The 27794-nt window shown below is 40.2% G+C and overlaps 1 protein-coding gene across 3 annotated transcripts in view; it reads left to right on the top strand.

Moving 5' to 3' along the window:
- SPSB4 (splA/ryanodine receptor domain and SOCS box containing 4) overlaps positions 1 to 19330 on the top strand; it is a 188826-nt gene extending 169496 nt beyond the window's left edge. For all 3 annotated transcript variants that reach the window (XM_081328925.1, XM_081328923.1, XM_081328924.1), the window contains one exon: positions 18506 to 19330. In XM_081328925.1, coding sequence (XP_081185051.1) covers positions 18506 to 18633 — 128 coding nt within the window. In that variant the 3' untranslated portion in view covers positions 18634 to 19330. The remainder of the gene's footprint in view (positions 1 to 18505) is intronic.
- Positions 19331 to 27794: the final 8464 nt, after the last annotated feature.

Consider the following 27794-nt stretch of genomic DNA (forward strand, 5'->3'; position numbering starts at 1 on the left):
TACTTCAATGGTCATCACAAGAAAATTGAAATTAAAACAATAATAGCAAACCATTTTATTGCTGCCAAGAAATACTATGGATAAATTGAGCCTGAGTCAAGGAAGACATTAGTTTTTAAGTCTAATGGAATGGTACAGATATCTTCAGATTCACTACAGAGAGTTTGTGTTATAAACTTTATATCAAGGGAACATTACATAGGAAATACAGACCACTAGTGGATTAAAATGTACAAGTTCTGTTACAGAATATGCACAAAGTTCAAACATTTGTGGCTTTATTATACAATGAAAAAGTTAACCTAATTAAATTTAAACTGTCAATTATCATGTGAACATTTTGAGTCTAAAATAATGAGCTAAAGAGAGTAGTGAATTGTTGAATTGTCCCGCAGCAAGTTGTCCCATGGTGAGTTGGCCACGCCGAATTGGCTGTGGCGAGTTGTCCCAGTCTGATGCCAAGAACTCTCTTATTTACAGTAATTAGAAAGATTTAAAGTAGACAAAGAATTAGTTTTGAACATTGTAAGATTGAGTTGGAAATAAAATTGCATAGAAATGATAAACATATAATTGCTAAAATGTATAAATATTGAAGGGTTCTTGGTACTCACTGATCTTGGTTGTTTTTTTGTAGATGTTTTCATTACCCAAACAAAGTAACTTCCTCATTTAGGTAATAAAATGTCTGCAAAAAAACAACCAAGATTAGAGAGCACCAAGGACTGCTCATTCCAACCCTGAGCTACAAATATTTTTCTCTATCTATATAAATTCTTTCTGAAATTTGAAATAGAAGAACAAGTTCTATACGATAAGGATTAACATGTTGGTTATAACAGATGGAAATACAAAGTATTAAAATGTATACTACATTATAATTTAAAGATAATTTTTATAAAATGATGTGATGTTGGTGTATGTCACCAGAGACATTTTTCAGATTATATAAAGACACTTCAGATTTATGTTGCAACAAGAAGAAGGGACATTATCATGTTTGGTGGACATGTAAAAAAGCTAGAAAATTCTGGATTAAAATGCATACACTGATTCAAAGGATTAATAGACAATTCACTCTGGATGTTTTTCTTTTGGGACTGATGGATAAAGAGTTGGGAAGAAATCAGAAACCTTATTTTTGTACAGTATATGGTAACTGCAGTGAGACTATCGTATCACAAAGATCAAAAGATTTAGTCCTATCCGGAACGGAGGAAAAGTTCATGTAACTCATTGGGATGGCTAGATTGACTTATTTAATCAAGAAAAGATAATATCTAAGTTTATTGCGTAGATGAACTCCTGATAAACTTTTTACATAAAACAGAAAAAAATGAACTCTTGATTTATGTTTTTGTTGATTAGGATAGTTTATAGAAAGTAAGCAGTCACAGTGTAATTGTAGAGTAAAAGGTAATTTTCTGGTTGTACCTGTAACTGCTGTAAACAAAAATCTCTGAATCTTTTCTTTTCTATTATTTTTTAGTTGTCCTCCTTGCACTTTTTGTTTTCTCTTTGATTTCTTTCTTTTTCTTGCTATATATATCCTTTTAGTTTTTATCTTTCTTTTTTTAAAAAAATAATAAAAATTGTATATATAGAGATTTAGATATACCGTATTTTCCGGCGTATAAGATGACATTTTAACCCATGAAAATCATCTCAAAAGTTGGGGGGTCGTCTTATATGCCCAGTCGTCTTATACGCCGGAAAATCAGCGAGCCCGGGAAGGCACGCCCTCCCCTCTCACTGTGGAGGAAGCAGGGCAGGCTGGCGTCTGGCGGGAGCCGGCAGGGCAGTCCTGCGCACACGTGCGCTCCCCAGCTGTTAAGGAGCACTCCTTAGCAGCTGGGGAGCACGCGCATGCGCAGGACTGCCCTGCCGGCTCCCGCCCGACGCTCTTCCCTCTTGAGGCAGCATCACTCTCCGGCTCCTAAGGAGTCCTCGGGGATGCTTCCTCAAGAGGGAAGAGCGTCGGGTCCTGCCGGCTCCCGCCCGACGCTCTTCCCTCTTGAGGCAGCATCGCTCCCCGGCTCCTAAGAAGTCCTCGGGGATGCTGCCTCAAGAGGGAAGAGCGTCGGGTCCTTAACAGCTGGGGAGCGCGCGTGCGCAGGACTGCCCTGCTGGCTCCCGCCAGACGCCAGCCTGCCCTGCTTCCTCCACAGTGAGAGGGGAGGGCGTGCCTTCCCGGGCTCGCTGATTTTCTGGCGTATAAGACGAAAAATCTTGAAAATCATCTCAAAAGTTGGGGGGTCGTCTTATACGCCCAGTTGTCTTATACGCCAGAAAATACGGTATGTAGATATAGAAAGAAGGATAGGACAGGAGCAGCTAATACATTGTGAAGTCCAAAGTACTCTTATGGATTAGGGATTTTGCAGCATGGTATCAATCATCTGTATTTTAAAATTAATATATCTTTAATATATCTCTTTTATTTTGGATAAACCTACTTGTACTATCAAGATAAATGGAATTGAAGGTTAATATTCTGATTTGTAGTTCAGTTGATTTGTCATACCTGATTTCTCTCATTCTTAGTTTAGCTCTGTGAATAACTATAGATATGAATTAGAACACAGTTGTATTAGATTAGAGGCTTTTAACGTGATCTCATCTTTTTTTGCCCTTGATGTGTCTGAAAGCTCCTGTCATTCAGAGTGGCCTGCAAACATTTATTTCTATCTAGTCAAATTATGTATTTCAGTGAATACCTAGTTTTTAAAAAGCTGACATAAATGCTACAGGATATAACATTAAGCATGATGTGTTTTCACAAAATTCACTGCACATTTGCTATTTATGTTCAATAGTTTACAGATTCAACATAAGAATAGAATATGGCAGGTGCAGATGTGTACATACCCTGTCAATCAAAACTTTGTAACACCTCTTTTGGCAAAAATAACAGCCTCTAAATTGTGCCAACTAAAAGTCTTTCTGTTTCTAGAATTTTCTTCCCACTCTTTCTTACAAAACACTTGTAGCTGAGAAAGAGTTTGAGATATTCACTGCATATTTGATATTTGTCCACAGATTTAAATAATATTCAAGTCTGGAAACAGGGAAAGCCATTCCAAATCTTTAATCTTCCTTGCGTATAAGACTGACTTGGAGGTATGATTCTGATCATTGTCTTGCTGAAATATACAACCTCCTTTCAGCTGAGAGATATATGAAAACATACAATTAGACAAAGGGTGCCAATTTTTTTGCTTGCAGCTATAATTTGAAACAGACTAGTTAAGGCAGAAAATGAGCAGCTGGTTCTATGTTTTTAGGGTTTTGTGCCTTTAATGCTGGGAAAACATTTGCTAAAGAGCCTTGGAGATAAAAGGAAAAATATATATAATTATATAGAAAAAATATTTTATTTCTATAGATTACCTTTATTGTTCAAAGTCGCCCCAAAGGGATGAAAACAGATATTGATCTTGTCAGACATATGGAGGGCAGTGATTAATAATGCATAGTTTTGCTTGTGTATGTGGAAAGTACGTCAATAAAGTAAATTGTATGAAATACTTGACCTTTTTCAGGATCAAGGGGAGAATCAAATGAATAATTCAAACTTCATATCAATCTGGAAGGTGTAAATTTGATGCACTCTACCGTACCAAATAGATCCCAGCTTTGGTACCTGTCATTCTAAAGTTGTTAATTAGGACATAATTTGCAAATATATCAACAGAATTTTAAGTCAGACTTTTAAAGTAATGAATGTTGGCTTTTTTACATTCAGCTGCTTTGCTTGATATCTAAAAGTATCTCAGAGTTCATGGGCTCTATTTATGTATTCAGTCAATTTAAATGATGGTCAAAAGCGAGTGACAAGAGCATGCACTCAATATTCCATTCTTCTTCCCAACCCAGTCTCAGTGTTTCTTGTCTTGAAAGAAAGGTGCAGGAGAAGTTGCAAACAATTATATCATGCTTGCAATAGAACAACTCTGTCACCTTGATATTTCCCAGCCACAATATACCTGACTGTCCTCAGCTCTGCAAAGAGATTTCAAAACAAGCTTCACTGAGAACAATAAAATGATCATTCTCAGCCATGTTTAAAGTCAGCTTGGAAAGTATTTTCAACAAACCACAGCAAGCAAAACACATGTATGTGCAATCTTCAGCTATGAAATACAAAGGAATGGGGAAAGGAAAGGGAAGAATTGAAGAGAAGCAAGGAGTGCTTGGTATTTGAACAACTCTAAAGCAAAGAATTATTTGACAATTAAAAATCTGTCCTTCCTTCCTTCCTTCCTTCCTTCCTTCCTTCCTTCCTTCCTTCCTTCCTTCCTTCCTTCCTTCCTTCCTTCCTTCCATCCACCTTTCAGATTAATTTGTGAGTTGATTAGGCTTTATTTTCAACTCTGCATACAAAATTACTGTATGTTTGCAGATACGTTATTTTGAATTTTAAGAGGATTTTTTTTAAAAAATAGGATACACTTCTCTTTTGAAAAGTCCGTGACTGTGATAGAGATTTTCTCTTCTTTGCTTCTCTGAGCCCAGAGTGAGCCAGTCAGTCTATAAAACAGCTTCCCACAGAGAAACATGACTCATCAAGAAAAAGAATGACATTTAAACCACTGCAGTCTAGAGGAAAATGTAGAAGAGAGGATGGTACAATTGGAAGATTTCAAAAAACATTGAGGAAATGTATAGGCAACATTGCCACCAAGCTTATAAGACTTTCGAGATAAATCAAACTTTTAATATTTCACAAGATAACATTGTATGAAAGGAGAAATTTGATAGAGAAAATTGATAGGCTACATGCTTACTGGCTTTTGTTCATACGTGAGTAATTATTATATTTAATTTTCAACAATCTGAAAGATATCACTATATCCATATGTAAGTACCGTATATACTTGAGTATAAGCCGAATTTTTCAGCCCACTTTTTGGGCTGAAAAATTCCACTTCGGCTTATACTCCAGTCAACAAAAAAACTTACCGAGGACTTGTGCGCGGCCGAGGCTTTGGTGCTTCTGGGATCACGCGCACCTCTCCCAAGCCACCGCCATCCGGAGACCTGCCGAAGTTTGGGGAGGTTTGGGGAGGTGCGCGCGCACCTCCCCAAACCTCCCCAAACGTCGGCAGGTCTCCGGACCTCCGCGCCTTGCCTGCCTGCTTCTTTCCGCAGCGGAAAGAAGCAGGCAGGCAGGGCGCGGAGGAACGGAGACCTGCCGACGTTTGGGGAGGTTTGGGCGCCTCCCCAAACCTCGGCAGGTCTCCGTTCCTCCGCGCAGACCTGCCGACGTTTGGGGAGGTTTGGGCGCCTCCCCAAACCTCGGCAGGTCTCCGTTCCTCCGCGCAGACCTGCCGACGTTTGGGGAGGTTTGGGCGCCTCCCCAAACCTCCCCAAACCTCGGCAGGTCTCCGTTCCTCCTGCCGACCTTTGGGGAGGTTTGGGCGCCTCCCCAAACCTCCCCAAACCTCGGCAGGTCTCCGTTCCTCCTGCCGACCTTTGGGGAGGTTTGGGCGCCTCCCCAAACCTCGGCAGGTCTCCGTTCCTCCGCGCAGACCTGCCGACGTTTGGGGAGGTTTGGGCACCTCCCCAAACCTCGGCAGGTCTCCGTTCCTCCTGCCGACCTTTGGGGAGGTTTGGGCGCCTCCCCAAACCTCCCCAAACCTCGGCAGGTCTCCGTTCCTCCTGCCGACCTTTGGGGAGGTTTGGGCGCCTCCCCAAACCTCGGCAGGTCTCCGTTCCTCCTGCCGACCTTTGGGGAGGTTTGGGCGCCTCCCCAAACCTCGGCAGGTCTCCGTTCCTCCGCGCAGACCTGCCGACCTTTGGGGAGGTTTGGGCACCTCCCCAAACCTCCCCAAACCTCGGCAGGTCTCCGTTCCTCCTGCCGACCTTTGGGGAGGTTTGGGCGCCTCCCCAAACCTCGGCAGGTCTCCGTTCCTCCGCGCAGACCTGCCGACGTTTGGGGAGGTTTGGGCGCCTCCCCAAACCTCCCCAAACCTCGGCAGGTCTCCGTTCCTCCTGCCGACCTTTGGGGAGGTTTGGGCGCCTCCCCAAACCTCCCCAAACCTCGGCAGGTCTCCGTTCCTCCTGCCGACCTTTGGGGAGGTTTGGGCGCCTCCCCAAACCTCCCCCAAACCTCGGCAGGTCTCCGTTCCTCCTGCCGACCTTTGGGGAGGTTTGGGCGCCTCCCCAAACCTCCCCAAACCTCGGCAGGTCTCCGTTCCTCCTGCCGACCTTTGGGGAGGTTTGGGCGCCTCCCCAAACCTCGGCAGGTCTCCGTTCCTCCGCGCAGACCTGCCGACGTTTGGGGAGGTTTGGGCGCCTCCCCAAACCTCGGCAGGTCTCCGTTTCTCCGCGCAGACCTGCCGACGTTTGGGGAGGTTTGGGCGCCTCCCCAAACCTCGGCAGGTCTCCGTTCCTCCTGCCGACCTTTGGGGAAGTTTGGGCGCCTCCCCAAACCTCCCCAAACCTCGGCAGGTCTCCGTTCCTCCTGCCGACCTTTGGGGAGGTTTGGGGAGGTGCCCAAACTTCCCCAAAGGTCGGCAGGAGGAACGGAGACCTGCCGAGGTTTGGGGAGGCGCCCAAACCTCCCCAAAGGTCGGCAGGTCTGCGCGGAGGAACGGAGACCTGCCGAGGTTTGGGGAGGCGCCCAAACCTCCCCAAAGGTCAGCAGGAGGAACGGAGACCTGCCGAGGTTTGGGGAGGTTTGGGGAGGCGCCCAAACCTCCCCAAACGTCGGCAGGTCTGCGCGGAGGAACGGAGACCTGCCGAGGTTTGGGGAGGTTTGGGGAGGCGCCCAAACCTCCCCAAAGGTCAGCAGGAGGAACGGAGACCTGCCGAGGTTTGGGGAGGTTTGGGGAGGCGCCCAAACCTCCCCAAAGGTCGGCAGGAGGAACGGAGACCTGCCGAGGTTTGGGGAGGCGCCCAAACCTCCCCAAAGGTCGGCAGGTCTGCGCGGAGGAACGGAGACCTGCCGAGGTTTGGGGAGGCGCCCAAACCTCCCCAAAGGTCAGCAGGAGGAACGGAGACCTGCCGAGGTTTGGGGAGGTTTGGGGAGGCGCCCAAACCTCCCCAAACGTCGGCAGGTCTGCGCGGAGGAACGGAGACCTGCCGAGGTTTGGGGAGGTTTGGGGAGGCGCCCAAACCTCCCCAAAGGTCGGCAGGAGGAACGGAGACCTGCCGAGGTTTGGGGAGGTTTGGGGAGGCGCCCAAACCTCCCCAAAGGTCGGCAGGAGGAACGGAGACCTGCCGAGGTTTGGGGAGGTTTGGGGAGGCGCCCAAACCTCCCCAAACGTCGGCAGGTCTGCGCGGAGGAACGGAGACCTGCCGAGGTTTGGGGAGGCGCCCAAACCTCCCCAAAGGTCGGCAGGAGGAACGGAGACCTGCCGAGGTTTGGGGAGGTTTGGGGAGGCGCCCAAACCTCCCCAAAGGTCGGCAGGAGGAACGGAGACCTGCCGAGGTTTGGGGAGGTTTGGGGAGGCGCCCAAACCTCCCCAAACGTCGGCAGGTCTGCGCGGAGGAACGGAGACCTGCCGAAGTTTGGGGAGGCGCCCAAACCTCCCCAAACGTCGGCAGGAGGAACGGAGACCTGCCGAGGTTTGGGGAGGCGCCCAAACCTCCCCAAAGGTCGGCAGGAGGAACGGAGACCTGCCGAGGTTTGGGGAGGTTTGGGGAGGCGCCCAAACCTCCCCAAAGGTCGGCAGGAGGAACGGAGACCTGCCGAGGTTTGGGGAGGTTTGGGGAGGCGCCCAAACCTCCCCAAAGGTCAGCAGGAGGAACGGAGACCTGCCGAGGTTTGGGGAGGTTTGGGGAGGCGCCCAAACCTCCCCAAAGGTCGGCAGGAGGAACGGAGACCTGCCGAGGTTTGGGGAGGTTTGGGGAGGCGCCCAAACCTCCCCAAACGTCGGCAGGTCTGCGCGGAGGAACGGAGACCTGGGGAGGTTTGGGGAGGCGCCCAAACCTCCCCAAAGGTCGGCAGGAGGAACGGAGACCTGCCGAGGTTTGGGGAGGTTTGGGGAGGTGCCCAAACCTCCCCAAACCTCCCCAAACTTCGGCAGGTCTCCGGACGGCGGCGGCTTGGGAGAGGTGCGCGCGATCCTGGAAGCACGGAAGCCTCGGCCGCGCGCAAGTCCTCGGTAAGCTCCGGGCGGTCACTTGCTTCGCGTCTCCTGAGGGAAGGGGGGGCGACTGGAGCGGGCGTGTTTTCTCGCCTGCTGGGCGCCGCGATTTGCCCGGGGAACATGCGGGCCCCGAATGGCAGCGTTGAGCGAGGAAGCGGACAGCCAGGGCTTCCCCGAGAGCCGCGGCCACACAGGGTATTCCTGTGTATTCAGGCTTGCAAAATGGCGGATCGAGCCTCTGCTGGCGGCAGAGGCTTGCAGAACGGCGGATCGGCTTATACTCGAGTCAATAACTTTTTCCAGTTTTTGGGGGTGAAATTGGGGGTCTCGGCTTATACTCGAGTCGGCTTATACTCAAGTATATACGGTATTTGCCTGCTGAGGTACAGGGCCAAACTATATTTGAAAATTTTGGAGTACACCCAGGATTTTCTTGCATGTCCAGATGTTAAGTTATGGTTGCAAATATGTTTGGATGAACCTTATTATATAATTACGCACAATTGGTAATCTTGCCTGGTATAAGCGAAAAAAAGTTAATGAAATAGTTGTTCAGTTAAAATAATATATTAATAGCAATTAATATTGTAGGTAGTGTGATTAGACTGCTGCTTCTGCAATAACTGATACTCAAAAACATGTTTCCCCTGATCCCTGAAGTAGCATTGTCTTTCTCTCCAGATGTGTGTCTAATCACCATTTAGTGCCATTAAGTTGCATTACTGTTATATGTAGCACTGATTTCCATAGCTGGCCTGTGCACTAAGGGAGTAAATATTGTTTTAAATATTAAATAAGATCTTTTTTTCTGTCCCACAACTACACCTTATCAAAACTGATATTAAATTATTGGTAGAAGGAAGAATATTTTTTCTGTCCCTGAAATTTGGTTAATTATGTATGTATTTATTTGCTTTTCTGTGTTAAAAAAAATAAATGAAACCCTTTTCTCCCAAATTAGAAAATTCCAGACTGGGTGTGATGGATCAGTGCCCTAGATTGCTATACAAAATCATCTTACCTTCTGGTTGTGACTTCTGTGTTGAAGCACAATATTACAAGTGTGTTGAATCATGCACTTTTGTGAGGTCATTACTGTACAAGTAATTTTATATCTGTACCATTGTTTTTGTAGCTTATCTGTCATCTGTATGTTTCTCCAGAATTTTATCCAATAATTAACCTTTTCTTTTTGGCATAAAACATGTTGCTTTCCATTTCAGTAGAGATCATATTTGGCAGGTTATGAAACTAATTAAATGGGTCTAACCATATTGGCTAGACAGGAAAATAAAAAAAACATCCTAAAAGAACAATGGTAAATCACTTCTATACCTCTGTCAAGAAAACTGTGTGGAGGAACCTTACCCTCCCCATCACAGTACTGTTGTAGCAGTAAGAAGAAAAAAAAAAAGAAAGACATAGAATATTTCACAGGAAATACTTTTAATATATACCTAATTAAGAGCCATGTACTCAAAATCATGTATTTGACACACATACATGCACACACACACACACGCGCGCACACACACACACACACACATTTTAATATTAGCCAACTATGTATCTGTGAGTGACATATATACGGGGGGGGGACTGAGAAAATGCAGAAAATTGGTAAAAGGTACATTTTGGGTTGTACAATAATTTTAAAAATGAGTACAGTATGGAGAGAAAACAGCTATCCTTGGCAGCAGTACATGTGAAAAAGAACTGGCTGAACACAAGCCAAACAAGTGTGATGAAGATGAAACTTCTGTAGTTAGAAGAAATATAAAAGTATGTTGAATGCAGTCGAAAAAGGGAACTAAGAAGTATGTGTATGGGAAAATAAGAAGACAGGTCTACTGTAGAGAGCATTTGGTATGCTGGTCTGACAGCCGCGGATAGAAAAGTATTACAGAGGGTGGTGAGCACAGCACAAAACATTGTGGGTGTCCCCTGACACCACTGGATGACATCGCCAGGGCTCGCTGCCTTGGAAGAATGAAGAAAATTCTCAGGGACGACTCACACCCTGGTTGGTATCTCTTTACTCTCCTACCATCGGGTAGGAGATACAGGAATATAGCTAGCCGTACCAACAGGCTGATGAACAGCTTTTATCCATGGGCTGTCAGGCTCTTGAACAGGAAATAATTTTATAATTTTATGTATGACTGACTTGCGAGGCCGGTGTGTTGTGCAGTTAGTTCACATGGTGTAACAAGAAGGTGGGTTTGTTGTCACTATGAGTTGTGGTGGGGGCACGAAGGGAGGCTCAGCCAATCTCCATGTATACATGGTTGTACTTTGACAATAAAGCTTCCTTCCTTCCTTCCTTCCTTCCTTCCTTCATCAGAATGAAGACTGAATGGATGCTGAATCATTGGGATTGAATGACATACATTGACATGATTTAAAGTGCATAAAGTAGATCAGTGAGGTTCGTATTGTAAAATAAATGAAGGAAGGGAAAGTGAATTGGGTGAGATATTTAAGAAAAAATGCAATATAGAATCTATGGATATAGTTTAGAACCAAAGTAATTTGAAGAATAAGACAGAGTTATTGTATAAATAGATATATTTATATATACAGTAAATATGACTGTATTGTATATTTTTCATCTGTCCTAAATTGTCTAGATGTTAAAGTGCTACTTTATTGTTGCTAGCTGATAACTGGATCTTAGTGAGTAGCTTCTCACTATGATATGGAAGAACTTGGAAGGAGAGCATGTATGGCTCATTGAGGGCCGCATCAGCATTGCGGTTGCCCTCAGAGGGCTGGGTGGGTGTGGCCAGGGAGGGCATGGCCTACTGGGTGGGCGTGGCTGGAGTGCATGTGGCCTACTGAGTGGGCATGGCCAGCTCTACATCATTCGTGCCAAGGGTGCCTATGGGGGCCTGGGCAGAAGTGGGACAGATCTGAGGGTCTTTGGCAGAAGGAGATGGGACTCGGGCAAGTGCCAAGGCATGGTCCACTGGAGGAGCCTCACTGTTCCTCTCAGGCCATGTGGGGGCGGCTGGACGGTGGCATGGAGGTCAACTGCCCAGCCCAGCCCTCAAGCACCCGTGGCACTAAGCCCAGCCCCACTTCCCCAAGGGGGCGCCCAGCTGAACTTACCTCCTCAATGCTGCTGCTGCTGTGCTTGCTCTCCTTAGCCAGGTTGCTCATGATTGGTACCAGGGCAAAGTCAATAGGGAGACCCATTCCCTCTCCATGTGAGGAGACCTGGCTTTGTATCCAAAGTTTCCTTAGCAATAGGATGGGAGATCCTCCAGGATAGGCCAGGAGGAGGGGACAAGGGAATGGTGAAAGGGCAGCAGAAAAGGACTAAGGCAGGACTTCCCTCAGACCCTCCCTCTCCTTCCTTCCTTCCTTCCTTCCTTCGTTCCTTCCTTCCTTCCTTCCTTCCTTCCTTCCTTCCTTCCGGTGGTGGGAAAATATTTGAGATGAGGGAGGGAGAAAAACAGGCAAGAAATGCAGCTGGGGAAGTGTCATCCTTCGTGAGGAATGAAGAAATGCACCATTGCCTGGAAGTGGCCAGCACATGGCCCTCCCCTACTTCACATATCCAGCTTGGTGGGCTCTGGGGGAGGGGATGCCATGAGCAGCGTGAGAGTCGATGTTACCTGTGCAATGCTGCCCAGCCCACAGCCATCCCAGTTTTGGCAGGCAGCAGGGCGCTCTCCTCACAGTGCTGAGAGGCTGAGCTGGGTGGCATGAATCTGAAGAGAAGCGCAATGCTGCCCAGCCCCTAGGCTGCCCGAAGTAGGGAGGGCCATTTGCTAGCCACTTCCAGGCAATGGTGCATTTCTTTATTCCTCACAAAAGGTTATACCTCCCCAGCGTGTGCCCAATGGGCGGGGCCGACGCGGCAGGGGCTGGTCCCTCGTTGTTTCCAGACGGGCTTGTGGAGCTAAGACTGAATGTGTTTCAGCATAGATGGCCACCACAAAATTGTACATTGGCTCCCGGCTGGCCTGGGCCAGGGCCAAGGCAGCGGGAACCATTCCCTCACTGTTTCCAGGATCGGTTCGTGGGCCACATGAAACCACTTCGCGGGCCGAATCTGGCCCCCGGGCCTTGAGTTTGACATGTCTGATGTATGGCAAACAAAGCATATAGACTAACATTACAAGTTCACATTTCATTCTTAAGGTTATGGTTTCATTTTTATTGTGACTGAATACTTATTTCATAATTTATTTTATAATGTAGGATATTTTTGTTCAGGAAAAACATGGGATTTATTTATAAATAATTTCATGATACAATTTTCAGAAGTATATATACAATGGGTTTGTATAAGTTTTAATTCTATGATTTTCCATTTCTGTGCTATAACATTAAATTGATAGTCCTTTTATTTATAAAAACATGTTTTAAAAACAGCATGTCATATTCTTTTAAACCTATTATCATAATGTTAATATTAGCCAACTATGTATCTGTGAGTGATGTTTTTAAGAATTGTCCCTTTAATTGAAATTTTTATTTATATTTTTAAATAGCTGGTATTTCTGTTTTCTGAACAAACTGTCTTATTATGATTATTCTGAAGATTGTGGTCCTATTGCTATTGAATTTTACATTTACAATGCACATATGCTGACATAATTTATATCATTTGTATACTCTCCATTGAAATAATTATTTATTAATAATGGACACTCTGTCCCCATTTATCAAGTTAAATATAGTTTTCTTGTATCTCCAAGGAATACCTATCTAAATCTGTATAGGCACATTTTTTTTATTTTTACTTGTACAAATGAAATATCTATAATACTGTTACTCAGAAAATCTGGCACTTGAATGTTTCTTTTTAAATGGAAGGATCACCTCACATGTAGCAGTAATCCAAGATTAGCAATTTATGGCATGTTAGTAAATTGTTCTTATATTTCCAATGAATTTTTCTTAGTTTTCTAGTAAAGAGGTAGTAACTATGTTAAATATGTGAAGACCTCACTTAAAAAAAAATGATAAGACTGAGCAACTCCAGAGACGATCAACAAAAATATTGCAAGATCTGAGGGACAAAAACATCAGGAGAGATTAGACAATATATTAAGGGTGTCAATAAAGTTCTAGAAGGAAGTATTTTCAATAGTAAGCAAAAATAAAGAACATGGGGCATAACCTCAAACTAACAGAAGTTCAAAAGTAATGTTAGAAAATATTACTTCACAGAAAGAGTAATGGAAGCTTGGCACCAAATTCCAGTGGAGGTAAGTGGATCAGTCATCAGTAACTGAGCATGCTTGGCATAAACACATCTCTACCATCTGAGAAAAATTTAAAAATAAAATTATAAAAATAATAATTAAAAATAAAGAAAGAAACGAAACAAAAAAATCAAAGGATACGCTTGATGGACCACTAGGTCTTTTTCTGCCATCAATTTTCTATGTTCCTATATCTTCATGTTTCTTCAAAACTCTTTATAGTTTACTAGATTAACTCTCTTCTAATTGTAGGTTTTCTCATGTTAAAGATGTACAAATCCATTTTTTTGTCTTGTAAAGATGGCAGAGGTCACTTTTATGTATTTGTATGTACACATTTACCGAACAAGTTTCTCATAAATATTATTCTCATCTGCAATCCACATACTGTCAGCAAGTGTTGAGAACTGCAGATTTATAAACTATGGCACCTTTTAAATAGACTTTGTACCATATTTCAAAAATTATCTGGTGGCTCTCTCATCTCTCTGAGTAGATGATTGTGTTCTTTTTCTCCTGTCAACAATTCTCAGGCATCTGCTCTGCCATTATTGCCATCAATGTAAATGGCATTAAACTTCCAAAAGATTTGCTGGAACCAATTCTAACTGATTTTACAAAGGAAATATAAAAAGAATGGCGATGCTTAATTCTGTCTTTTGCAGCCTTTAGTTTCCATCTACACTGACCTTCCTAACTTTGGTAATACAGTTCCAGTGATGATGATGATGATGATGAGTTATTAAATTAGTATCAATTCTTAGCAATCACTAATCAATTTTTAGCTTAATTTTTCTCCAAGAGGTACTGTTCCCATCTAGGTCTTACAGGTCTTCTGGCAGTGCACCCATCATTGTTGCAATTAAGTACTTGTCACTAGTCATCCTCTTTTTTTCTTTCATTCCATATTTCCAGCATTAAAGATTTATTCAGAAAGGTAGGTCACAGTATAATCTGTCCAAAGTAGGAAAATTTGAGCCTGATCATTTGTGCCTTGAGTGAAAACTCTGGGTTGTTTACTTCAGTGTTCCATTTGTACATATCATCAGAAGGTTTCTCCAACAGAAAAATTCAAAACTACCAATACACTTTCTAACCTGCTTCTTCAAAGTCCAATTTTCAGCTATCAGATTATCAGCAGCAGCATAGAACAAGTTATGGATGTTTCTTCCTCCAGTTATAAAAACATTCTCATCTTCTTCCACCCTCACTTCCTTCAAGATATATTGTCCCACTCTTTCAGCGCAGAGCATCATTGTCCAATCCTACTCCCACCTATAGTGAGAAATGGAATTACTTGTATTAAATGCATTCCATCCATATCCTTTTTCAAATTCTGCTATCTGTTCTTGCTTTGGAATGATTGTGACAACTATTAAAAACTTCTTTTTCTCACCTTAGAACTTTTTCCAGCATTAGATTACAGGATATTCATAGCTGTTTAACAGAAACATGACTTGTTTTTTCTAAGGAAAAATCTAAATGAGGAGAAAGTCTGTTTAAAAGTTTATATGGAAAAAGAGCAAAGTATACAAAGATTGGTTATTCACAAGATCAGGTCTTGATTAAGAATTACCTAAATGCTTTTTATGTAATTAGAGAAATGTAGCTGGTAAGCTAGTAGTGTTTATGGAAAAATATACAAACAAACACAGAAAATGCAAGGGAGCTTTTCAGAATGGGAAAAAAGCAATATATTTATCTGCTAAGTAGATAAATGGAATTGACAGAGAACCTTTTTAAAAATGTATCAGTAAATAAATGCCAGCATACTGACATCATTTCAGATGATTCAGCAGTATCTTTATTAAAGCATCTTAACAATGATTTCTAAAAAGAATTGAAATTTTGTCTATTTATCAGGTAGCAGGAAGATAATAGATGGTTCACATTTAGAGAAAATAGAGATTGCAGCCGATTTAAATTAGAATGATTTACTGAAATAATTATATAAATACCTTACAAGAATATTTTTGGCATACGAAGTCAATAAAATAAATATTCTGAAATATAGGCAAGTTATATTCAGTGTATTTCTGCTTGCACTTTCCAATATGTAAAACTTTGGGTAGAATTAGAATATTGAAAAAGGGCACTTATCTGTGCAATCCCATTTGGAACATTCTGAATTGAGAGTTATGCAATTCAAAATATTTCTAACAAAACAATAATAATATTATTATCTTGGGAATGACAATACATAATAGTATATTTAAAGTATTTTACCATCTTCATGCATTGTATTATTAGGCAGTTAACAAAATTGAAAGTGCATTTTAAAAAAATCATATAATAATAGCTAAAATTAATATAGTAACACTATTATGGAAACTCAAATGCTGGAGTACATACGTAAGGTTTTTTGCATACTCCTAAAGTGAAGGAAGATCAGTGGATGCTTTATTTTTAAAAGAGAGTGTGTCTCCATTTTGTATTTTGTAGTCTATGTTTATCATATGTGCATAGTAATTCTATGTATGCTGGTTTATTGTTTTGGGTGAGTGACCTAGCTATTTTTAAGGTGAGCATCCATGCAAGTATTTAAACATTTTTTTAAAAAAAATCCAAACTAAGGGTTATTACTATAACCTAAGCAGTACCACTTTTTGGTTCATATCAGATAAACATCTCAAGATACAGTATTACAGAGGCCCTGTAATGAGATTCAAAATAGTCAGACAGATTTCAATAGTATAAGGCAGTCACTTAGATATCATGATCTCAATTATTCAAAAGCCAAATCTTAAATCTCATGTAGTGCGGCTTTTCAAAAATAGTGTTACATAGTGGGGATGGAATACATATAAAGGCAACATTGCTATTGCATTTTGTACTCTCTGTACCTTCTGGATCACATGAAAGGACAACTCCAAATAAAGCTCATTCTGATAATTAAGTCGTTCAGTGTCCTGAGATGCCTGTAGGTGGAACATCAATGAAAGCTAAAACAAAGCAGAAAAGTACTCTGTATTCAGTCTAAAATAGCATCCAGACACTAATTGTAATGGAATGACTTTGGGAAATGAGGAGAAGAGATGCTCCTTGGAAACAATCAGGCAAAGAGGGGACATGCCCTCAAAGAATTAACAGGGAAAGAAACTTTAGGAAGGATCCTTCCTAAAAGCGGTGGTGGGAAGTTTGTACTGTGAAGACTGGCAAGATTCTGTTAATGTAGCCCTATCATAACATAGAATTAATTCATCTACTCGTGTTTTCTGTCTGGTTTACTTGGGGGGAAAAGGTGTTAAACACATTTGAGAGATAATGGTAATTGCTACCTTTAATGTCTCCTTTTGATAACTGCTTTTTATTTGTTTGTTGGGGAGTGGTTGTGCTAACAACTTTGTAAGGATCTACTAAAAATGTCACAAAATAAATCACAAATGGTTGCTCTATATATAAATTTGCTAATTTTGGAATTACTAACAAGTAGTTAAAGGGACGCGGTGGCTCAGTGGGTTAGGACACTGAGCTTGTCGATCAGAAGGTCGGCAGTTTGGCGGCCTAGTGCCTAGTGCCACATAACAGAGTGAGCGCCTGTTACTTGTCCCAGCTTCTACCAACCTAGCAGTTCAAAAGCACGTAAAAATGCAAGTAGAAAATAGAGACCACTACGGTGGGAAGGTAACAGCATTCTGTGCGCCTTTGGCGTCTAGTCATGCCGGCCACATGACCACGGAGACATCCTCGGACAAGCGCTGGCTTTTCAGCTTTGAAACGGAGATGAGCACCGGCCCCTAAAGTTGGAAACGACTAGCACGCATATGCGGGGGAACCTTTTCCTTTACCTTTACCTAACAAGTAGTAACTTGTAAAAATCAATTCTTGTTCTGTATTTAATTTTGGTTTTAATTACTAGGAAGTGCAGTTCAGCATTTCTGGTACAATAGTTGGCAAAACATTAACTACTGAGCTGTAACCTACAATGGTTCTGAAAGAGCTTTATATTGTCAAGAACATTTTGACATTTTAACTGTCCTGTTCTGTCCCAGAATGCTGAAAGTGCAGTGTGTACTATGTCATATTCTCCCCCCTAATGAAATGTTTCCTTTGTGTTTTGTCATTAAGCATAATAAAGCTCTTTATAAACCTTAAGGATTTGCATGTAGATAAAAATGTTTGAACATTTAATTTGAGAACTGTAAAAATATTAAGTGGTTACATTCAATTTGCACACCCAAGTCATACAGTATTTGATGTGAGAACTACCCAGGCCAGTTAGCCATACATTCTTACAAAATCAGCAATTAGCAGCACAACTTTATTCCTTGTTTGTAAAAGCTAGAAAAACCTATTCTTTTGGGAGGGAGGGGACAGGTACTAAAATGAAAGCAAGCTTTAAAACAAAATTACGTTTCAAGTATGAAATGTTTTTGTCTCTGATACGCTTGCAATTGTTTTAGAGCTATTTAAGAAAAAAATGTCTTTCAAATGAACAAAATCTGTTTATTAGCTGAGATGTCAGAGACAAAGTGTCATTTCTGTTTACTTCAGCTTCTCAGTGGAAAGTCACCCTGCACTGAAAAGGTTCCTTTAGAAGTTCAATTACATTTTAGTTTCTTTTCCTAAATGGGAACAAATATAACATTTAAAGGTCAGGTATCTCAGTCCAGTTGCAGAGTATTGTATTTTAAGTCTTCAAGGGATTTCTATCTATGTTGAAAATCCTGATCACTTGTATATGGTTTTCTTAATTTAAATTCTTATAGGTGTATTCCTCCAAGAAATAGACAATATTTTAATTTTATTTTATATATACAAATGAAGGTGAATATATGTGTCTCAGGATAATGTTGCAGGATCCAATCTGGGTCGATCACCAGGACCAGAGATTTTGGTTTTCGACCTTTTGGACTCAAAGTTCCTTAAGAATGGGAGCTCCAGTGCAAGTCCAAAAGCTCAGAAGACAAAATGTCTGGTCCCGGTGACCGACCCAGATTGGCTCCTGCAATTTTATGTATAACCTGCTATTTTTTAAAATAAATAATTCAAGGCAGTGAACATACCTAATATTCTTAGCTTATTTTCCCTACTTTTTTCCATGGCAGCAGATTTCCTCTGTTCATCATATATGCATTTATTTAAAAGATCTACTTTAAAAGTTATATTATTCATTTACTATTATATATTTATTATTATTGAGGATAAGAAAATGAAAATGATGACATTATGTTTCTGTTTCATTTTCAGCTGAACCTCTACCTTTAATGGATCTGTGTCGAAGATCAATTCGCTTTGCTCTGGGACGAGAACGGCTGCATGATATAGAAAGTCTACCTTTGCCTCAATCTTTGAAAAATTATTTACAATATCAGTAATATGATTCTAGAGCTCTAAATGGTAGAAATTGTTTACATCAGAATATAAATCTTCATGGTGGATATTTTGAGTATTATTTAATTATTTTTTACATTTTTAAAAAATAAACCATAGCGGAAGATTATGGAGACTACTAAGAAATGTGAAAATGTTGAATTTATTTAGTTCTTTCAGTAGAATAACTGTTGCCTATACTGTTACACAGCCTCATTATGCAGAATCCAAAGCTTGTTTTCACAGGTAAGAGCCAAATGTGATATGTGTGGTAGGTTAGACCTAATATTGGATATGTGCCTAATGTGCAAGAGATGCAATACAAGTCCCCAAGCTAGTGTTCATGAAGAGGAATATTATTTTATATAGGTCACAGTATCAGCATGTAACAGAATCACTGTTTGGTGTTTCTGAAAAATCTGGAACATAATATATCAAATAATTAGGGTTCTTACAATATCAATTATGATGCAAAATTTCTTATTCATGCAATCTCATTTTGGAAGGAAAATGTTCCAAGGGAACACATCACATCTAGTGTGCACCATAAGAAGACACTGAGGACCTTTGTGCACATGGAACATAGAAGCCTCATTGGTACTGCAAGATTGTGGTCTCGTACATTTAGGTGCTCAGCTTTTTCAGAAAATAACATTCTTGGTATAATGTACCATCTGCCATATTTTAACTTACTTTATTGAACAAGATAGTTGATCTTGTTTTCCAAAGCAACTCAGCTCAGTCTACAAATTACCGTATATACTTGAGTATAAGCCGAATTTTTCAGCCCACTTTTTGGGCTGAAAAATTCCACTTCGGCTTATACTCCAGTCAACAAAAAAACTTACCGAGGACTTGTGCGCGGCCGAGGCTTTGGTGCTTCCGGGATCGCGCGCACCTCTCCCAAGCCACCGCCGTCCGAGACCTGCAGGTCTCCGTTCCTCCGCGCCCTGCCTGCCTGCTTCTTTCAGCTGTCTGCCCATCAGCTGTCCATAGGGATGCTGCAAAGCTCTCCTTCTCTAGGCCTTGGACTCCCTCCTGGCTGAAGAGTAGATGAACCAAGCCAGCAAGGAGACAAAATGTTTCTGCAGCTGTTTTTCCTCTGAAGGTTTTTTTTGTTTTTTTTTTTTAAAGTAATCTCCGAAGGTTATGCCAGAAAATGGAGGACGCTGGGTCTTTGCAAGCTTTAGCTGTCCGCCTGGCTGCCTGAAGGCCGCCCTTTTCAGGCAGTCTGACAGACAGCTAAAACTTGCAAAGACCCAGCGTCCTCCATTTTCTGGCACAACTTTTAGGGATTTATTATTATTATTCCTACTACTACTATTACTACTACTACTACTTCAGGAGTAAAAAGTTGCAGAAAAAAATTCTCTCCTTACTAGCTTAGTTCCTCTACTCTTCCATCTGGAGCCAAGGTAAGATTTTAAAAAGGGATATTGGTTGGAAGGCAGAGGGAGAGTTTAGTTTTAGCATCTAAAAAAAGGGGGGGGGAAATCAGCGAGTACATCCCAACCAGCTTTTTATGTTTTTGTTATTGAAGAAATATGGGGGAGGGGGAGGGGTTCTGGGGTGGGTTGGGGAGGGGATAATATTGTAACTTCAATAAAAATTTTCAATAAAAAAAAAGAAATATGGCTTTCTGGGGGAAGGTGGGGAGGGCGTTAAGGAAGGAAAGGGTTTTTGGAAGCTCGTCCTGAAGCTGCCTTTTGTGCAAGGGGCCTTTTCTCAAAGCCTAGAGAGGCAGCTTTGTTGCCTCCCCGTAGACAGCTGATGGGCGAACACCAAAAGCTCCAAAAGGCTAGGGAACTAGTCCCAGAACACCTTGGTAGGAGGAAGGGCAGAGGCAGAATTGGGAAAGAGGTAAGACAGGGTTTTCCTTCCCAGATGTTTCTCTTTGGCAAGACAGCCAGCTGTGCTGAAGCCCAGTATCTGGGGGTGGGGGAGACCTGAGGCAGGCGGGCTGGTGCTTGCATTAGGCCTCCCAGGATCCCAGAGGCTTGCAGAGCGCGGATCCAGCCTCCGAGGCATGCAGAACGGCGGATCGGCTTATACTCGAGTCAACAACTTTTCCCAGTTTTTGGGGGTGAAATTGGGGGTCTCGGCTTATACTCGAGTCGGCTTATACTCAAGTATATACGGTAGTTAAGTTAGTTGACTTTCTTAACTTGTTTTTGGTTTTATTTCTTCAGTAGAGTAAAAATTACTCAAATTAGTCTTTTCCAGCTTAACTGGTTTTAAGTTCAGGTATTCTGGTTCAGACCTATTTTAATTTATCAAAAATCATGCTGCCTTTTTATTCGTGACCACGTTATTATTAATAATATTATATACTTTTTGAGTTCCAAATACCAGGTTTCCTGTAATGTGCCTATGGCATAAGAGGGCTTGAATTAACCACTCCATGCACACATTGAGAAATTCCCAGAGCTCAAAAGATAGCCAGGTCCTCTGCCAGAATTGTGTGCCAGCCTTCATGTGAATATCCAAAGTCTTGATGAGTGTTCTACATGTTCAGATGCCCCTATGCTTTTGCTCATACATTTGTGCATATATTTATGTGAATACTTCATTCTCTGAAATTGTTATCCATTTCTAACACCCTGCCAAATTGGCAAAACACACGCTATCATGGCATCACAGCCAATTACATAAAGGGCAGGATTTATACTGCAACATGTTTTATTGTTTGCCACTCCCCTCCTCCAGACCCCACGCACTCTACCAGACATCCCCCAGAAAGGCAACACATGGTTCCAGAAACAGGAAAAGTTAGCCTATAAATGTCTTATTTTAAAATTCGCAAGGAACAATAATATGTAACTTTATACCATTTTGTTTATCTTGTCACACTTTGAGTATTACATTTTGAATTTCTCTCTCAAAAATAGAGAGGAATTTTTTTGTTCTTACATCTTTTTCTCCTTTGGTTAGAATGTATGTTCATTTGTCAGGATCAACATATTTTTAAGGGAACTGCCTTTTTTTGTAATTTTTTTCCTGCTACATTCACGGTTCTCTGCCTGATCATGAACTAGTTTTTAACTGGAAGTTGTTGTAATGGCAGGATATCAAATGTTGATTGAGCTGCCTTCAGCATATTTTAATGTGAATTCACCGAAGAATGAAGATATTTCTAATAAACTCTACTGTCCAAATGACTATCAGTGTAATATGTTTCCTTCTTTCCCTATACTAAATTACTTGCATGCATATTACATTAAAGCACTTAGTAGTTCATTTTTTCTCTACCTGACCATTTTTTACAATATATTTCATACAGATGCTTTTCCATGGAAAAAATGAATAGAACTAGAAAATAGCTGATTTACAGAAAGAAAATAAGGTACAAAACGTCTTCTGTGGCATAAAGTCCTCTGCTTCAGTTTTAAATAGTTTATTTATTAGTAAGGTCTGTCTACTCCCTTTGTTCAGTTTTGGCTTCATCCTGTTTTCATTGGCAAAGTTCTTTGTGTCAACTACCCACTTATAGTATCCTTCATGATGCAGGTTGCAATACATTAGAAGAGTAGAGTTTACTGACAGTTGAAGCTGTATGATTTTTATTTCCACTGCTTATAACATTTGCATTCTTTCTCAAGTGAAAATTCTGTTTTATTTCCATGTCAATTTGTCAATTTAAAAAATATGTTAAACCTTATTTTCATTTTTTCATCCTGTTTTCATGAACAGGAAAGCTTGAAGTTGTTTTCTTACAATTTTTCTCTGCTTTCTCATATAAATAGGAAAAATGTTATACAGTTGTGGATATTTTTTGATCTGAGAACTGAATGCAAAATTTAGAAATTAGTAAAATTAGTAAAATAATAGAACCATAAAATAAACAATGAAAAATAACACAATAAGACTACATCAATGTGATAACCAAAAAAATGGATGGGTGGAGAGCAGAGAGCAATAAATGGAAGGCAAACTCTGCCCTCAATCCAGCAGTATGAAACTCCCCCATTTGGCCCCCCAGACCAATCAGCAGAGTGAGGTCTTCAGGCGCTTGTGAGAAGATGAAGGAGGGGGGCAGATCTTACCTTAAAGATTAACATGTTCCAAAGGATGGGCAATGCAACAGAAAAGGCACTTCTGGATCCTGATAGAGTTATTTGACTGACAGGATCCAAAGTAGGTCTTCTCGGCCAGCATGAGTAGGACAGACTTGTTGTAGCAGAACAGTAGTCTGGACCTATGTCATTAAAGACTTTAAAGGTCATAACCAACACCTTGAGTGCACTTGGAAGCAGACCTAGTAATCAGTGAAGTTTGCAGAGCAGAAGTGTAATATGGACCATCTTAGAGGCCCAAAGTCTGCCTTTCCTGTAACTATTCTGTCCATTCTGTACCAGCAATACATTGCATAAGGAAATTATATATTTTTGTATTACAAAATATTAGAATAGTTGTCATTTGTAACAGTTACTTTGGTGGAGTTGTAGTTCTATCTATGGATACAACAGTAGTGTCTAACTTCCAGGACATTCCACATTTTACAAGAGATAATATCTTCTTCAAGTTGAGGTTTTTCTATAATCTTCTTGAAGTACTAATCAGGTCAATTCTTGCTTACTGTCAGGGTTTACTTGCTAGGCAGCCTGCTAGTGACCAGACAACAATAATGGGAGGGATGAGGGAAGGCATTGGAATGTGAGGGTGGTTTGGGAGGAAAACTCTGGAATGCAAGTTTATCATCTAGAAACAGGAGACAGTTTCACCCCAAAGTCACCAACTCTGATAATGTCAGAGGCAAACAGATTGTTCTCAAAACATCCCAGGTGCAACAGATTGGTGGATAAAGCACCATGGGAGGACCGGGGGAGGGGGGAGGGAGATGAATTTGTCTTATGCTTTTACATGTGAAATGTTAGAACTGGCTTTTCCACTTCTGTGCCCACATGGCTTTTCAGTAAAAGTATACTCTCAGAGAAAAAAAATGTCTCACGAATTTCTTTTCCTGGCTATCATATTGGGACAAATGATACTTTTTTTAAATCAACAACAGTATACCAAATATCTATGTTGAAATTGAAGTATACAGGAAATGCACAATATCATGTGGAGTTAGGTCTGTTATCCTTCATAGTAAATTTACATACTTTTAAATGTCAAAAGCTTCCTTGGGTCTTTCTATTAGTATTTACATGCATGAGACTGAAACACATAAAAGTAAAAAAAAAGGTAGTTCAGCTGAGATGGTTATTTTTATGCATGGGGATTAGCAACAATAAATTTTCCTTTCCTACTTTCATGAAAAACCTAGATTAAACAGATAATACAGAAAAACCAGCCAGAAAAAAGGCTGTTAGAATGAATGAATGTAGTTCATTGTGTAGAACTGCTTCCAGTCAGAGCAGCCTATAACGTTTAATAAAAGCAATGCTCAGCAATAGTGATGCAATTAAAATATAAAAGTTGAGAATTTTGCATGCATAAGTAAAATAATTAGTATAAATACAATTGTCAACATTAGCTTGGAAAAATAGACTAAACATAATGTGACTATGACAGAAATGGTAATGTAGCAACAACATTCAACTTTTTATTAAAACCAGCCAAAGAAGCTGATCCAACTATAGGAAAAAGGAAAGGAAAAACAAATGAGACAAAATTTTAATAAAGAAACAACTCTTAGGTTCTTGTTAACTTTAATTTATTTGGACATTAATATATTCATTCTAGTTACTTTTCTGTGTCTGCTGCTTTTTCTATTGATGAATTACAAAACATTTTCTGAATTAAAGTTCTACAATTTCACAAATGGTATTATTTAATAATTTTAAGAAATATCTTAAAATATTTGCACTCTGGGTCTGATATCAGTATAGATACTTATGTTTTGACATTGCAAAGTAAACAAATCCTTTACCATTCACAAGAAAAGTAGGAGGCAGGAGTGAACAATTTGTAAAAATGTCCATACTGTCTAAAAGAATCTGGGAAATTGTGGCTGTCCAAAGTTTGCTTACCACTATTTCAACATAAAAGAGAATTGGCATCCCATTTATAACCTTCACAAAGTATTAAATAGCATGTAGAAAGAAACTTCATACTAGCATTATATATTTTCTTTCCATTTTAGTTATTCAATTCTCATGTGAGGCCTACCAATTTCTCTTTTCTTCTCAAAGTTATACTACGTTTACAAGAGCCATTTGCTTGAAGTGAAAAGCTCTCTTTCGACAAATAAATTAACAGTCTATTAGCATTTTTAAAAGGCTTAAATAATTACCATAATGTGTTTGATGTTTTTAAAAAACATTTACCTTTATAATGTCTATATGAAATAGTTCTCTTGAAAAATTGTAATAGAAGCTCTCCTAGGATCAGCGTATGCTCCATATTTAGCTAGATCAGACAGTTTCTATCTCAAAAGGACAAAAGAAATGGGAGACAATGTAGAAAAAAATAACTCCAGTGTCAGGTTTCATTTGAAATTCATATTCTTTGAAGGGATACAAAGTCTATATTTGGGGAAAAAATTCAATTGATACATAGATCAGTTCATTCCTAAAAGAAAGTAATTTGAGTATAAATAAAAAATAGCTCAAATTTCAACATGGTTGAGGGAAATTATTAATACTTTAAAATCATTGTTTGGGACATAACAAGTAATTTTACAGGTATATTATTTCAAAAGCAAAGGGAAATATGGTGTTTTTGTCTCACTAGAATTTAAAATACAGAATTCAGAGTTCTAAATCGTTTAACATGAATTTATGTCCCTTGCATTATTAACCTTTCTTGGAAAAAATATAATTGTTAGACTGTTGCATTTTTCTGAGCTGTCATTTTTTTGTTGTTTTTTTTTACTTTTAACAACATAGCTGTGTCAGGTACAGTAGTCTAGTGGAGACAACATGCTACGGAAATACATGGTACTAAAACTGAATTTTCACTGTGATGATATGTTTAATATTTGCCGATTGTTTTAATGTAATTGTCATGGTTCCATTAGATGAAACCAATTAAAAGAACTTCAAGGCAAGAATTTCTTCCTCAAAGAACATTTTATTCAGGAAACAAAGTATCGGCACTTACATAGTTGAACCCAACACTGAGATTCCCTCCCCCCAGATACAAAATAACAAGTTGCAATTCCCACACCACAAAAGCTGTCATAAATCACATTCCCCAATTAGCGCAAAACATGGGCTTTTCTCTCCAGCTCCTCAGCCCGCCAAAAGCTTATCAGACAATGTCCTTGAGTTCCCACACTCCTGAATTGTTATGGCTAGCTAAACCCTCAAGCATTTACCCCATCCCCCCTTCCACATCTAAACTGTAAAAGAACAGAAAAGGCACATTAAAAGCAAAGGTAAAATGGCTTCTGAATCTCAGTTGTCAGAGCATGGACATCGATTGTCACAGCGTTGACAGTAACAATGCAAACTACCTATTGTGTAGTATCAGGCTAATGTAATCTGGCTACTGGGTGTGGTTTTTTTTCCCTGCTGCAAGCATAAATTTAAAAAATGTGTTCAAATTCTATTTTTGATTCCAGATTAAAAGAGAAAATCACAGAAGAAGCTATGGTATATGGATTTTTTTTAATAAAAAAAGATAATTATTTATTATAGTCATTAATATTCTGCAATCATATTCAAGAATTTTCCTAAATAGCAAATATAACTTGGACCCCTTTTCAAAATCATACTGCCAAAAGAGATAAATCAAATTTTACGTCTGTGCACATATTTAATTTGATCCAGTGAACTGCATGTTTAAGGGCTGCAGCGGTTTCCTAACTATTCACATGTGTTCTATGTTGTACGTTTTATATAAATCTTTTAAGACAGGAGAGTCAAACAAAGATAAGTTACAGCAAAGTGCACCGCCAAGATCTCACAGATCAGGTCACAAAAGTCCAAATCGAAATTCAGCCACTGAGATAATCCCTTTACTGCCAAATCTTTATTGCTTTTCCCTTTTATAGTGTACCTCACAGTATGGAGCATAAATATCTGTAATGCTTTGCTTGCACAGAGCAAGAAATGATCTATTCTGCTATCGGTAAGAATGCAAAGGTGGGCCTGGCTGGTTTAAATAACCTGCAGCTTGCCTCAGCAATAAGGGAAGGAGAAGGGGCAAAGCTTTAGTAAGCTTCTGTGTGATTTTTTTCCCCTTTAGTAGATGCAAACATGTTTCCTTCTCCCACAACTTCCAAGAAAGTGATGGAGTTTTGCTTATCTCCAGTTTATGATACCTGACTCAGCATTCCAAATTCATGTTAAATTAGCAATGTTTGTCTCATTGAAAAAATTACAGCCTTTTAGCAAAATGTACCATTCTTTTTGTGAATAGTTGGAAGGAAGGGAGAAAGAAAACATCTCTTCACACCAAGCAGCAAAGTGCTGTGACTTATCCTCAATAGCAGGATTCAATTCTACTTCACAAGCAGCCTTTGAAAGTCACATGTTTCAAAAAGAAGGCTGTCCTTTGTTAAATTTCTGTCCAAGGGCATGTAGAACTAACTGTGCAGTTCTTTGCAATGAGTTATTACCAATATTGCCACAATATCGCCTCTGTTGTTTCTGGAAGAACAAGAAGTGGAAAAGACAGCCAGAGATTGCCCTTTCCATTCATAAAGATAGGTAACTATGTAGAAAACCATTTCTATTCTCAATAAAAAGGCAACAGCATCTTGGACTGAGCCAATCAAATGGTCAATGAGTGAGTATATTGGGTGTTTCTCCCCCCCCCCCAAATAGTAAGGTGTATTGTGCTTGCCCTTAATACTACTGAACAAAAGGCTACATTCTTCTCAAAGAAATTTTGTATACTTACTTTTTAAACTCCATAAAACATTACAGTACATATTTTTCTTTTTTCTATTTGTTTGGATCAGCCTTTGCTAGTAGTCTTTATATTGATTTATTTTGACTGTGGTTGTTTTCTTTTGCAATTTTCTTTCACCCTAATTATTTCTTTCTAGTGGTGAACTGAGATAGTTTTCAAGCATACTAACAGAATAACAGAGTTGGAAGGGACCTTAATTTTTATAATTATTTCCATTTAAAGATAAATATCATAAATGTAGCCAGTTGTATTTAAAGAGATTTTTTCATTATTAACTTTGAAAATCAGAAAGAAAAAAGGAGATATATCTGTGTATTGCTGACATTTCTTGTCTATAAGGGTTTGCTCATTATACTGAAAAGTA

Source organism: Vipera berus (genome assembly GCF_964194415.1).
Source record: "Vipera berus genome assembly, chromosome: 5".
Taxonomy (NCBI): Eukaryota; Metazoa; Chordata; class Lepidosauria; order Squamata; family Viperidae; genus Vipera; species Vipera berus.